Source organism: Chlorocebus sabaeus, chromosome 20 (assembly GCF_047675955.1).
Source record: "Chlorocebus sabaeus isolate Y175 chromosome 20, mChlSab1.0.hap1, whole genome shotgun sequence".
NCBI classification, from domain to species: Eukaryota; Metazoa; Chordata; class Mammalia; order Primates; family Cercopithecidae; genus Chlorocebus; species Chlorocebus sabaeus.
In genome coordinates this window covers 125644678-125658433 of record NC_132923.1, presented here as the reverse complement: position 1 = coordinate 125658433, position 13756 = coordinate 125644678, and the positions used below count along the sequence as shown (strand labels likewise).

The 13756-nt window shown below is 44.8% G+C and overlaps 1 protein-coding gene and 1 non-coding gene across 3 annotated transcripts in view; both read right to left on the bottom strand.

Moving 5' to 3' along the window:
- Nucleotides 1-13756, bottom strand: part of MTOR (mechanistic target of rapamycin kinase) — a 151745-nt gene that overhangs the window by 49141 nt on the left and 88848 nt on the right. For both annotated transcript variants that reach the window (XR_012089784.1, XM_007980575.3), the window contains exons 29-30: nucleotides 6335-6410; nucleotides 2233-2372 (exon numbers count right to left, since the gene is read on the bottom strand). Coding sequence is in view for 1 of the 2 variants with exons in the window: in XM_007980575.3 (XP_007978766.1) it covers nucleotides 2233-2372; nucleotides 6335-6410 (216 nt within the window). In the remaining variant the exon portion in view is untranslated. The remainder of the gene's footprint in view (nucleotides 1-2232; nucleotides 2373-6334; nucleotides 6411-13756) is intronic.
- LOC119619532 (small nucleolar RNA U13) lies at nucleotides 8092-8198 on the bottom strand. The gene has a single exon (XR_005235997.1). It is a non-coding gene; the product is annotated as a small nucleolar RNA U13 (small nucleolar RNA).

Below are 13756 nucleotides of genomic sequence, written 5' to 3'. Positions count from 1 at the left end.
ATACGGAACAGTGGCCTAGACTTAAGCGAAAACAGCAGAGTGCAAAATGGTATAAACAGCACATTACTGTCAATGTACATCCTTGTGATGGGGGTCAGAATATACTACCCTGAAATATGGTACCTTGGCATACTGAATATTTTAAGAAAATGGCAGCAAAAAAAAAAAAAAAAAAAAAAAAATTACTCTGACTACCCCCTGCCCTTATCCCCTGAAGCAGGTCATAACATCTAGGAAAAATATTTTGACCCTCCCCTGAAGGAGGTCATAAGGCCCTCCTGTGAGAAGTGCCTTCCCTATACCTGGAGGAAAGGAACATCCTTATTTCTGAAGACGGGGGTCACAGAGAAGAATCTGAACAAAAAGGCCTATTAAAAATCCCCCAGGCCGGGCGTGGTGGCTCACGCCTGTAATCCCAGCACTTTGGGAGGCCGAGATGGTTGGATCACAAGGTCGGGAGATCGAGACCACCCTGGCTAACACGGTGAAACCCTGCTCTACTAAAAAAAAAAAAAAAATACAAAAAAATTAGCTGGGCGTGGTGGCGGGCGCCTGTAGTCCCGGCTACTCGGGAGGCTGAGGCAGGAGAATGGCGTGAACCCGGGAGGCGGAGATTGCAGTGAGTGGAGATCGCGCCACTGCACTCCAGCCTGGGCGACAGAGTGAGACTCTGTCTCAAAAAAAAAAAAAAAAAAAAAAAAAAAATCCCCCATACTGTGCTCCTCACTGTACAGGTCCAACTTAGATATCATTTCCTCCTGATATCTTCCAAGGCTGATTAGGGTGCTTCCTATTACCCACAGCCCCCTGGGCTTCTTTACTGATGGTATCACAATGTATTACGACAGCCTGGTTGTCTATCCTGTAAGCTGGAAATGCAGGGGCTGTGACTGTCTTGCTCACAGCTGTGTCCCTAGGGCCTGGCATAGATATTAGCAATGAATACACACTTGATAGTTACTAGCTGAATGAAGGAACAGTGGACCCTAAGTATCATGTTCCAGAGAAAGTTGGGATAATCCACTAGTCGGGAGGTAGCATGGCACTTTTAGTCATTTATTTTTTGTTTTTTATTTATTTTTATTTATTTTTTTGAGACAGAGTCTCGCTCTGTCACCCAGGCTGGAGTGCAGTGCAATCTCAGCTCAATGCAACCTCCGCCTCCCAGGTTCAAGTGACCCTCCTGCCTCAGCCTCCCGAGTAGCTGGGATTACAGGCCTGCATCAGCACATCCAACTAATTTTTTATTTTTAGTGGAGACGGGGTTTCGCCATGTTGGCCAGGCTGGTCTCAAACTCCTGACCTCAAATGATCTGCCTGCCTCATCCTCCCAAAGGGCTGGGATTACAGGTGTGAGCCACTGCACTCAGCCTGTTTTAGTCATTTAAAACTGCAGTTAAAGAGTTTAACAATGATAATATAGCATTTTATTTTAACTATTTTTTAAAAGTTGTACTTGTTGCTGGAAACAGAATGGAGGCCATTTTTTTCCTTCAGCATTCCCAAGCAACTCTCCAAATCAAAACCTAGCTAAATGTTCTCAGTTACGCATTATTGTTGCTTCCACCTGGAGTACCTGTCTCCCCACTCCCTTCTCCTTTACCTGTCTCCTAACTCTCAGTCTTTCCTCCAGGAAGTACTGCAAGATCACCCCGTTTCCTCCTTTGGGCTTTCAAGGTAGCATGGCTCATACCATTATCAACATCCTCTCAGGCTATAATAACCCTCTGTTAATGTGCCTGTCTCATCAACCTCAAAGGAGAGGCCTATTTTCTTGTGTCTTTTGTTTCCTTGGAGCCTGGCATAGTGCTGGACACACAGTAAGCATCTGATATAGATGAAGCACCTGAAGAGGGTAGTCACTGTTCTTTCCTAAAAGCATTTGCAAGAGCTAATTTAAAAAATCAAGGTTGCCAAGTAAGAATATGACCTCTTCACTGGGTCAGTAAAGATGAGAAGAGTACACAGGAGAAGTAGATCCCAGGAGCACCCCTAAGGCTGTCCTGTCCTAGAACATTGTAAAGTTTAAGTGAAGGCCTTGCTACTTAGTAGCTGAGATAGAATGGAGAGAGAAAAACACCAAAAGTGAAAGATGATTTCTGAGAAGTATCGAGTGGAAGAAAATGAGTCTGAAGTGAGAACTCCGTTTGGGGGAAGCCTTCCTTTCAAATCCAAAGATCAAAGTGATGAAGTCTCTGGCAGCCACGCATGCCATCATCCTAGGAAGCTCACCATTCCCCCAGGGCCTCGAGGCAGCGCATGCGGCCCAGCATCAGCTCTGGGTCATCCTTGTTGGTGTCCATTTTCTTGTCATAGGCCACCAGGGCATCCTCCCACTCATGCAGTTTCTCATACCAGGTAGCCTGGATCTCCTGTCGCATGGGAAAGAAAGAAGACTGCTGTGAGGTGAAGAGAAGGGATCACATTTTTTAATCTACATACTCTCTTTCCATGGAAATGTTGTACGCATGACACGTCACCTATCAGTTATGTCTGGGCTTGGATTAAAAAGAACTTCAGACAATCTGGAGGAGTGCTGTTCGGGGAAGGTGGAAATGCTGGTTCCTTGGCACATGGATAGAATGATTCTGGGATTATCTGACAGCAGATGTCAGGCCATACTCCTCCCCCATTATTTCCTTCCCAGACACATGGGTCATCAGAACACACCAGGATGTGGGGACATGAGGACAGGGGAAATCATTTAGGGTTAGCAGAAAACGCCGACCACAGCACCAGAGCTGCTGCAAAGATGCCATCGCTCCGATCTGCTGGAGTGCTGACACTGGGCTACTTGACAGGGATGGCAGCTGCTTTCCTGATGGGGCCAGAAAGACCAGGCCTCATCTGCATGTTTGCTGGAGGAGAACAACTCACTTTTTTAAAGCTCTTGATTCTCTGCATTTCTTAATGCATTTTTAAACTTTCAGGAAATAATAATTTAAAATATAACACCACCATTTAAAATTTTTTGGAAAGTCTTTCCCCTATTCTTCTAGAGTCTCCCATCTAATGTTCTCTCCTGCTCAGTGCTTGGCAGGTTTACCAGTGTCAGGGGCCAAAGGAGGGATTGCATTACCCTAGCAGATGGTGTGCCACGCTGAAACTGGGTGTTGTCCACGTGAGTAGGAGGTGCTACAGTCTGAAAGTTACAGACTATGACTCTCTAAATGATCAGGAGACTATTTTATGTGCCCTCCATCTCAGTTTCTCTCCTGGGCTGCTTCATCATCAGCTCAATAAATGACTATTTTTGCACAGGCAAGGGTAGTGTCTCTCTAGGGATTTCTTTAACAACAATATAATTCTGCAGTGAAATTTGTATGATATAATGCAGGGCCCACACTAGTTTCTCCCATTACCCTCTTCCCCTTTCTAAATAAAACTGATGTTTGTACAGTATGTAGACTAACAACTACTCCGCTAAGCTGTCTAAAATAACCTTTTCTTCTTGAACCTCTGAAAAGAGGTCATTTATGCTGGAGATTGTTCTCTTGTACCTACTTCCCCCCATCTGGTTCTTTCTGGCAGAGCCGGTGCCCTCTGCTGCCCCTAGACTAATTTTGCTGCCATGAAGTCTTTGCCCAACATCAGTGGAGTTTGTCAAAATGGGCATATCTGGCTCCATGTAAGGCAAACTATCTCAACTTCATTTTTCAAGCCTGTCCAAAATAATACCTATTATGCCTAAATACAAAATAGAAAACTCAGAAAAGACAGACTACAAAAACAGCGTAAAATTTAAAAGCACTGGTAAATTTCTCATTTCAAATTTCTATACTGGGTGGAAAAGAAAAAAAAAAGAGCTGGTGACTAATGTGTGGCATACACTCAGCATGAACAAGCAGAGGGGAGAGGGGCAGCATATGGAGTGGGTCAATTAGAGGGCAGGATATTTTGAATTGCAATAGATTGCAGAAACTATAAGGTTTAAGCAATGAATCACACAAAATTCTAATGAGATTGCTGTTACATAAATTGTGCTGAGAAAGCACCAGCTCTGCCAAGAAAAAGCAAACCATTGTCAAGCTTAATATGATTCAGCTACCTAAATATAACAGAAAATCCACCACGGGTTTAGCAATAATCCTAGAGCTAATGGCCACCTTTGGAACCTGAAGATGGAGAAACTTTCATTGAAGGCTGGCATTCTGAGTACAGGGTATAAACCATCTGCTGGCAGATCACCTGAATACCAGATGTCTGAGGAGTCCTTGTCTCAATCAGCACTTACTGGCATCTAAGCTCTAAGGATATCAAAGGAGAGAACATCTTGATCTAGGTGGAGTACATTAAGTGCCCCCTCGCCCTACTTACTTCTCTCTGCAAACAAGGATTGCGGCAAGGATGGATGAGACACAGTTCTTTTACTTTGCCATCATCTGGAGTAATGTTGTCTTAGTCTAGTTACAGATAATACATGCTAAGGCTGGGCACGGTGGCTCACGCCTGTAATCCCAGTACTTTGGGAGGCCGAGGTGGGAGGATCACCTGAGGTCGGGAGTTTGAGACCAGCTTGATCAACATGGAGAAACCCTGTCTCTACTAAAAATACAAAATTAGCTGGGCGTGGTGGCGCATGCCTGTAATCCCAGCTACTAGGGAGGCTGAGGCAGAAGAATCGCTTGAACCCAGGAGGCAGAGGTTGCAGTGAGCCGAGATCGTGCCATTGCACTCCAGCCTGGGCAACAAGAACAAAAGTCTGTCTGGAAAAAAAAAAAAAAAAGAAAAAAGATAATATGTGCTAAAGGTGGCAAAAGATTCCCTTAAAACTTTCATTCTAATTTACTAGGTGTTCTGTGAGGCAAAATGCTGGATGATCAAACAAAAGCCTGTTAAACAGTCACAATTTTTCTCACTTTAACATCCTGGGCTCCTGATCAAGGCAAACCACAGTAAGCGACCTACAAGACTAATAAAAGGTTCCTCATCAAATATATGGACCTAGAGCTTCTTGACCTTCCAGGAATTCAATGCTAAGTTGATTAAGTTGATGCTTTATATATTTTAGAAGTTATCAAATGCCCTGCCAAGACCACAAAGAATAACAGAAACATTTTAAATACTGGTAGGCCAAAGATGGCAGTAGGGAAGCAGCTATGTAAGCAATAATGAACCCAAAAATCCCTCAATGTCAGATATTAATTATAGCATGCATTTAATTAATTAATTAATTTATTTATTTTGAGACGGAGTTCCGCTCTTGTTGCCCAGGCAATGGCGTGATCTCAGCTCACTGTAACCTCTGCTTCCCAGTTTCAAGTGATTCTCCTGTCTCAGCCTCCTGAGTAGCTGGGATGACAGGCATGCATCACAATACCCAGCTAATTTTGTATTTTTAGTAGAGACGGGGTTTCTCCATGTTGGTCAGGCTGGTCTTGAACTCCCAATCTCAGGTGACCTGCCTGCGTTGGCCTCCCAAAGTGCTGGGATTGCAGGCATGAGCCCCTGCACTCGGCCTTATAGCATATATTTTCTTTTTTTTTTTTTTTTTTTGAGACGGAGTCTCGCTCTGTCGCCCAGGCTGGAGTGCAGTGGCGCAATCTCGGCTCACTGCAAGCTCCGCCTCCCGGGTTCACGCCATTCTCCTGCCTCAGCCTCCCGAGTAGCTGGGACTACAGGCGCCCGCCACTGCGCCCGGCTAATTTTTTCTATTTTTAGTAGAGACGGGGTTTCACCATGGTCTCGATCTCCTGACCTTGTGATCCGCCCGCCTCGGCCTCCCAAAGTGCTGGGATTACAGGCGTGAGCCACCGCGCCCGGCTTATAGCATATATTTTCTAAAGAACTGGCCATGGTGTCTTCCTAAGTATCTAATGAGGATTAACCATGGCCTAGACACAATGCAAGCTCCCACAAATATAACTCAGATCAGGGGCAAATGCCTTGGCTCTAATGTCAGACTGCCCTGGTTCAAATCCTGGTTCTGTCATTTATTCACTCTGTCAGCTCAGACCAGTTCTTAACCTGCTGGGACCACAGTCTCCTCATCTGTAAAATGTGATAACAGCAGTAACCACTTCATAGCACTGTTGTGAGGACCAAATGAGATGAAGCATATAAACACTTAGCAAAGGGCCAGGCACATGCTAAGAGTTTGATAAAATCAGTGCTTACTGCATATTCAAATCTACCCTCATGATTTATCTCAGCTGAAATAGAGTCCCTACAGACATAGTTTATCTCTTTCATCCTGAAGATAGGTAAGTCAGCATCAGACTGGCATGAATTGGAGAAAAATCAGAAAAGGAAAGTAACTTTCTGAAGGTCAGGACCTATACCTCCCTAGCCAAGTCTCTACCTCCTGCTTTTCCAAAAAGAATGAGGTGCTTACCAGTTCTCCAAAGTGTTTCATGGCATATTCTAACACTCCGGCCGCTGCCTCCGGCTGCTGTAGCTTATTATTAATGCTGAGAAAACAAAGGGAAAAGGTAGTTACACTCAACAGGTCTGAGGGTGGGAGATGTGGGGGTCATTTGTGGGCAGATGGTTCACCAGCACTTCAAGTACAATGTCTTACAGATGTTGGAAGAGTATCAATTATCTATTACCATCCAGAAAGCTCAGTTTAAACTGTTTCATCTGAAAGAGGTTTTTGGTCTCCTCCCCTGACTCTGCGGGTCAGTAATGGGAACACTCATCTTTGCTGCTCTGTGGCCCTTCCTTTAAGAGCATAGACTAGTTTCCTCTCAGATGCTGGCAGGCAAGCAACATGTGTCTGTTTCTGAAACACCAGAAACCTTGGATATGAAATTATCCTTGTTGTAGTACACAATCATATGAGACTCCTCTGAACTTTTTTGTTTTGAGAAAAGCTCTCGCTATGTTGTCCAGGCTGGTCTCGAACTCCTGGGCTCAAGTGATCCTCCTGCCTCAGCCTCCTGAGTAGCTGGTATTACAGGCACACACCACAGCACCTGGCTCCTCTGAACTTTTAAGTCTTAACTTCTCATCAGTTGCCTTCAGTAGTAGAAATAACAAAATTAATCAAAACCATCAGATTCTGTGAGCAACACAGAGGTGGCACCAAGGTTGGGTCATGCACGTCAATGACAGAACCTTGGGAGCTGTGGCAATGCAGCCATGCTGACTGTTCTGACAGAGCCCACCCCCTTCAAATTCAGATGCCTCCCAAGACCCTCTTCAGGGGCTGTTCCCTTCCACCCTTTGCAGAAGGCTGCCAAGGGACCACATCTAGAGTTACTTGAACTGGCCTCTACTATAGAGTAGCTTTTCACTAATGACACCCTGCTCTGCTCATGCCATCTTTAGGCTGGAGGACTGTTATCACACTGGGACAACTGGGCAGTGCCACTGGGAGGCCTGGTGCCTGGAGTTGGTTCATCACAGGCTGCTAGGAGGCCTTGAAAGCAGAAAAGCCATGGGGGCTTAGATCCTTGTTCCCGTAGGAACTTATGCAACTGAGCTCAACACTAAATATAAGCCTGAGGTATGGAAGGAAGGGAAAAGATGGGAGGGCGAAGGAGCTCGCTTGAGAAATTCACAAGACCACAATGATTATATCTGTTAAAAGGCAGGGAGCAAAATGTGACACATCAACCTGGAAGTCTAGACTGGTTTAATGAGCAAGGATCCAGTTTACTGCTTTGAGTACAAACTGTCTACTTGACCAGAATTAATTTTTAAGTGGTTTTGGGAAATTCCAGGATTTGAGTTCAGTGTGGCAATATGGCAAGAGATTGCTGTTATAAATATTATTTTAAAAACCCAAATTCTGCCACATTTCTTCCAATAAAACCAAAAGAAATTGCCCAGAAATCTAAAGAAGCTAACATTTGTGAAAGTAATAATCTAATGCCTCATGTTTACAAAGCGTTTTCAAATAATCTCTCCAATCCATCACTTCTTTGACCTCATGCATCCCTAAGAGAGTGGGAAGGGAGAGGTGTTATCAGACCTGTTTCACTAACGGGGAAGCTAAAGCCCAGGAAAGGCAGGGATTTTCCCCAAGGCCCACAGGAATCGGGACGGTCCCCACAGTAAATGAAGCACCTTATGCCTCTTTGTTAAGGACAAGTTGGGGGTGAAGTAGCCTTGGATTTGGAGTCAGAAGACAGGGTTTTCCCCCATGATCAGACTGATCACATGCTGACGTGATAACAAGCTTGAGGGAGACACATCTTACCACATGTGATGGTAAAAACCTAATCATCATATATAAATGAATACAAAAGGATCAAAATTTGGGTTTAACTTTCTGGAGGTCTAATTCTGCCACTTATAAACTGTGTGATCATAAATAAGTTGTTTTAAACATCTTAATTTTCATTTTAAGTCATCTTTTTTGAATGTAAATTCCTTATCTATGAAACAGGGCTAATACCACCTCCTCCTTCAGAGGGTTCTTCAGGGAATTAAACAATGAACATGAAATTGCTAAGCAGGTCCTTCACCTGTGTTTGTCCAAGCATAAAAGCTGCTAAAACACAGTTATATGCTTGTCTGCAGGAATAACATACACCTACGGTGGAGACTTAAGTTAGGACTAGGAAGTCATCACTGTGAATTCCAAATGTTTCCTGAGTAGAACTGTTTGAGTGTCCAGTATCTAGGTTCTACGCTCCAGATTTGTTGGGGAAGCTATGGGGCTGGTGCTTCTTGAGCTGGTACTAAGCAAGGCAATGAGCTCCATGAGTTAGCTCCATAAGTTAGCCTGCTACAAAATTCAGAGATGTTTTTAATTTCAGAGTGAAACCATCGCATGATGGTTTCTTTTAGGAAGCCCTATATGAGTTTTTCTAACCTGAGAATGAAAAGCAAGTCTAAAGGAACCTACTACACTGTAGGTTCATTGGGAAGCAGTTCCCAATGCCTCTTGGCCCCCATAAGTCAGGTACTGGGCTTTGTGCCCAATCACATGGGGCTGGGAAAACTGTACTAATAATATTACTAGGTGTAGATTTGGGATTATCTAGTTCCTTGAAGCCAAATAAAGATTTTGAAAGCATAAGAAAACAGGAAAAAAACAAAGCCAGTGGCTGGGCGCAGTGGTTCATGCCTGCAATCCCAGCACTTTGGGAGGCTGAGGCAGGAGGAATGCTTGAGCTCGGGAGTTTGAAATCAGCCTGGGCAACAGAGCGAGACCCCATCTCTATTAAAAAAAAAAAAAAAAAAATCCAGGAGTTCTAACAACTGTCTTCAATCTTGTGTTCTGGAAAACATTCTCTTTTCTTTTCTTCTTTCTTTCTTTTTTAAAGAGACAGGATCGGCCGGGCGCGGTGGCTCAAGCCTGTAATCCCAGCACTTTGGGAGGCCGAGACGGGCGGATCACGAGGTCAGGAGTTCGAGACCATCCTGGCTAACACGGTGAAACCCCGTCTCTACTAAAAAATACAAAAAAACTAGCCGGGCGAGGTGGCGGGCGCCTGTGGTCCCGGCTACTCGGGAGGCTGAGGCAGGAGAATGGCATAAAAACCCGGGAGGCGGAGCTTGCAGTGAGCTGAGATCCGGCCACTGCACTCCAGCCTGGGCGATACAGCGAGACTCCGTCTCAAAAAAAAAAAAAAAAAAAAAAAAAAGAGACAGGATCTTGCTCTGTCATCCAGGCTGAAGTTAGTGGCATAATCATGGCTCACTGCAGCCTCAATCTCCTGGTTCAAGCAATCCTCTGGCCTCGGCCTCCCAAAGTGCTGGGATGACAGGTATGAGACACCGCACCTGGCCTCCAGCCTATTTTTAAATTTTAATATTACCAAAGCTTGACTCATTCTGAGGACAAAACAACAAAAACAAAAACAAACACAAGTCTTTTCCTAATCCACCTTCCCAATTATTACAGTGCATAAAAAATGAGTTTACCACAAACTGATCAAAATTAGGAAGTAGTGATTAGGGACCTCAAAGGAGAAACAAATTTTACCTTAATATATAGCTACGGCCTTGATATACGACCTCTAAGGACTGACCAGCACAGCTTTGCAAATTAAAAATGTAAAAACATATGGCCCTAACTCCTTTAAGAGAGAGTCCAGGCCAGGCGTGGTGGCTCATGCCTGTAATCCCAGAGTTTTGGGAGGTAAAGGTAGGAGGATCATCTGAGGTCAGGAGTTTGAGACCAGCCTGGCCAACATGGTGAAGCCCCATCTCTACTAAAAATACAGAAATTAGCCAGGTGTTGTGGCACACGCTTGTAATCCCAGCTACTCGGGAGGCTGAGGCAGGAGAATCACTTGAATCTGGGAAGGTTGCAGTGAGTCAAGATTATGCCACTGCACTCCAGCCTGGGCAACAAGAGCGAAACTCCATCTCAAAAAAAAAAAAAAAAAAAAAGAGAGAGAGAGTCCAATGACTTATTTGTACAATATTTCCCATTTGAATGTGTGGAGGCAGGTCAGGCTGCAGACAGAGCTCAGTGGGCAGGAAAGAGGGCAACAGGACCAGGCCTTTACCAGTGGCCACTGAACTTGGGGGTGCACCTTGGAATTCATGATAAGCTCTTATTGAGCAGTAAAAACATAATCATTAAAAAATTATAACTTTGGCCAGGCGCAGTGGCTCATGCCTGTAATCCCAGCACTTTGGGAGGCTGAAGTGGGCAGATCATGAGATCAAGAGTTCGAGACCAGCCTGGCCAACATGGTGAAACCCCATCTCTACTAAAAATATAAAAATTAGCCGAGCATGGTGGCGGATGCCTGTAATCGCAGCTACTCGGGAGGTTAAGGCAGGAGAATTGCTTGAACCCAGGAGGCGGAGGTTGCAGTGAGCCGAGATCGCACACTGCACTCCAGCCTGAGTGACAAAAGCAAGGCACCGTCTAAAAAAAAAAAAAAAAAAAATTACAACTTTGACTAAACTCATGAAAAATTAACACCCTCATTCTGAGAAATTAATTTCTCTCTGATTTGAGAACCTGAAGGTAAGAAGGACACTGTCCACATCCACTCTCTTTTTTTTTTTGAGATGGAGTCTCACTCTGTCGCCCAGGCTAGAGTGCAATGGCGCAATCTCAGTTCACTGCAACCTCTGCCTCCTGGGTTCAAGCGATTCTCCTGTCTCAGCCTCCCAAGTAGCTGGGATTACAAGTGCCCACCACCACACCTGGCTATTTTTTGTATTTTTAGTAGAGATGGGGTTTTGCCATGTTGGTCAGGCTGGTCTTGAACTCCTGACCTCAGGTGATCTGTCCGCCTTGGTCTCCCAAAGTGCTGGGATTACAGATGTGAGCCACCTCGCCTGGCCCACTCTCTCTTTTTCACGACAGGGTCTGGCTCTGTCATCCAAGCTGGGATGCAATGGTGCGATCTCAGCTCACTGCAACCTCCACCTCCTGGACTCACGCAATCCTCCCACCTCAGCCTCTCAAAGGCCTACACCACCACACCCAGCTCTTTTTTTTTTTTTTTTTTTTTTTTTTGTATTTTTAGTAGAAATGAGGTTTTGCCATGTTGCCCAGGCTGGTCTCAAACTCCTAAGCTCAAGTGATCTGCCTGTCTCAGCCTCCCAAATTGTTAGGATTATAGGCATGAGCCACCACGCCCAGCCATACCTACTCTCTTGATTGTTCAAAGAATAAAGAGATTTTTAGCAAACCAGCTGCTATTGCCCTGTGTATTTATTTCCTCTTCCCCCTTTTCCTCTTTAATTTCCTACAGGACTTTCTCCCTAAGCTACATTTCTCTTATTTCCTTCTGAGGAGTTCCCATGCACGCCTCTAAGGCTGCTGGAGAATACTAATTATGGATGTGGACGCTCTGGACAGTGAAGTGAGCAGGCTTATTAATCCTGGTGATCAAGAGAGTCTGTTATCTTGTTTGGGACCTTAATTTTTTCTTCTTCCTCCATGCCTTCTGGCACTCTATCATGGGAGGCAACAAAAAGATACAACAAGATACCAAAGTAAGAATAGAGGCCAGGTGCGGTGGCTCACGCCTGTAATCCCTGCACTTTGGGAGGCTGAGGCAGGTGGATCACGAGGTCAGGAGATCGAGACCATCCTGGCTAATGCAGTGAAACCCCGTCTCTACTAAAAAATACAAAAAATTAGCCGGGCACGGTGGTGTGCACCTGTAGTCCCAGCTACTGGGGAGGCTGAGGCAGAAGAATGACATGAACCCAGGAGGTGGAGCTTGCAGTGAGCCGAGATCGTGCCACTGCACTCCAGCCTGGGCGACAGAGCGTGACTCTGTCACAAAAAGAAAAAAAAAAGAGAGCTCACCATATGTGCCAGGCACTGCACTTATGTTTCTATGTATTATTTCGACCCTGTGAAACTATTATTAATATTCTCATTTTATATATGAAGAAAACATGGCCCAGTAGGTCACAGGCTGTTGCTTTCCCTTAAAAGGTGACTTTCTCTTAAAAATGTTACCACTGAAAAGTATCTTTAGTGCCATGTTGAGGTAAAGAAAAAAAAGTATCTTAAGTAATAATGAAGGGTATACTGTAAGCTCTGCAATGGGAGGGACGGGGCAGTGTCTTAGCTTTCTCCTCTTGGCATCAGTAGGCACCCGGGAATGAGGTGTAAAATGAATGAGCATGAGCAATGGGTGGGATGTTTCCATTAACTCTGTCTCTAGAACTCATTGTGCAGGTGAAGGGAGCCCTCCTGTGCCTTCATTTTAACTTCCTCACTAACATTCCCCTCTTACTCCCAAGCTCCCATCTCACATTTTTTATTTCCTTCCAGAAGCTACTAATATGCCTCCAGCCTCCCAGGTGACAAGTCAGCAAGCCACCACAGCAGGCTTTTCAAAGACAGCCAGGCTTATAGTTCAGGCTGCAAAGTGCAGGACAAGCAAGCCTCTGTGAAAACGCAGGAGTTCACAGCCACTAAGTCCCAGGTCTCCTGCCTACCTGGGTGATACAAAGCTGTCCTTTGAATTATGTCCCTTTTCTACTGAGATGTGGTTTTTATGAGACTGAAGGGAGAGACTGTATGTTCAGCTCCTGTGAAGAATTCGCCTTTGCTCAAAAGCCCCCTTAGTGAGAAACTCTTGTTTTACAGGGAAGCTGGGAGTTTTATAAAGCCCATTCTATAAACACTCCATTGTGTGCCCCTCAGTCGTTCCCTATTAATGCTGAAGGCTTATAAAGGGCAAACTGTTCAAAGCCCCAGCCCAACAGAAGAGGAATACTTAACACCACAAACCAGACCCTGCTGATGCTGGTTTGGTGGAAAAGATCTGAACACAAACAAGTTTAGAGAGACTGAGGCTTGCCAGCAACGTGCCTACAACAGTGTGCAGAAATGACAGGTCAACTAGATTTCCCATCTCCTTTTGACACGCATTGAGGCCAAAGGAAAAGAGCACTGAGTCCCAAGAATTTTCTAAACTAGTGATTCTCACTGCCTCCCTAACACGGGTGTGCAGTATTAAAATGGAGTTATCACTCCATTTTCCAGTGGTAACATCCAGTTGCTATTATACAGTTGTGAATCTGCAGAACAAACAGAAACTGCCTATCCACATAATAGAACCCAGAGCCCACAACTGACCCTGGAGTTAGGAAGACAATGAAGACAGGTGGAAAGGAGAACATGGTGAATCTGGGTATCAGGAGCAGTACAGACATACTCATTCTCATTCATTCTTCACTCTCCCCACCCCATCCAATCAAAATCAATTGGATTTTGATTAAAGGAGGCTGAATTGCAGAGCCTCCTTTAATCAAATTCGAGTTTTGAACTGAGTTGGGAAAGTTCTTGGCAATTAAGGAAAACATTTTCTAGAGCTGAGCAGAACTAATACTAAGAAATTGCCTTGCTGCCTTCCTATAGCAAACATCGCAC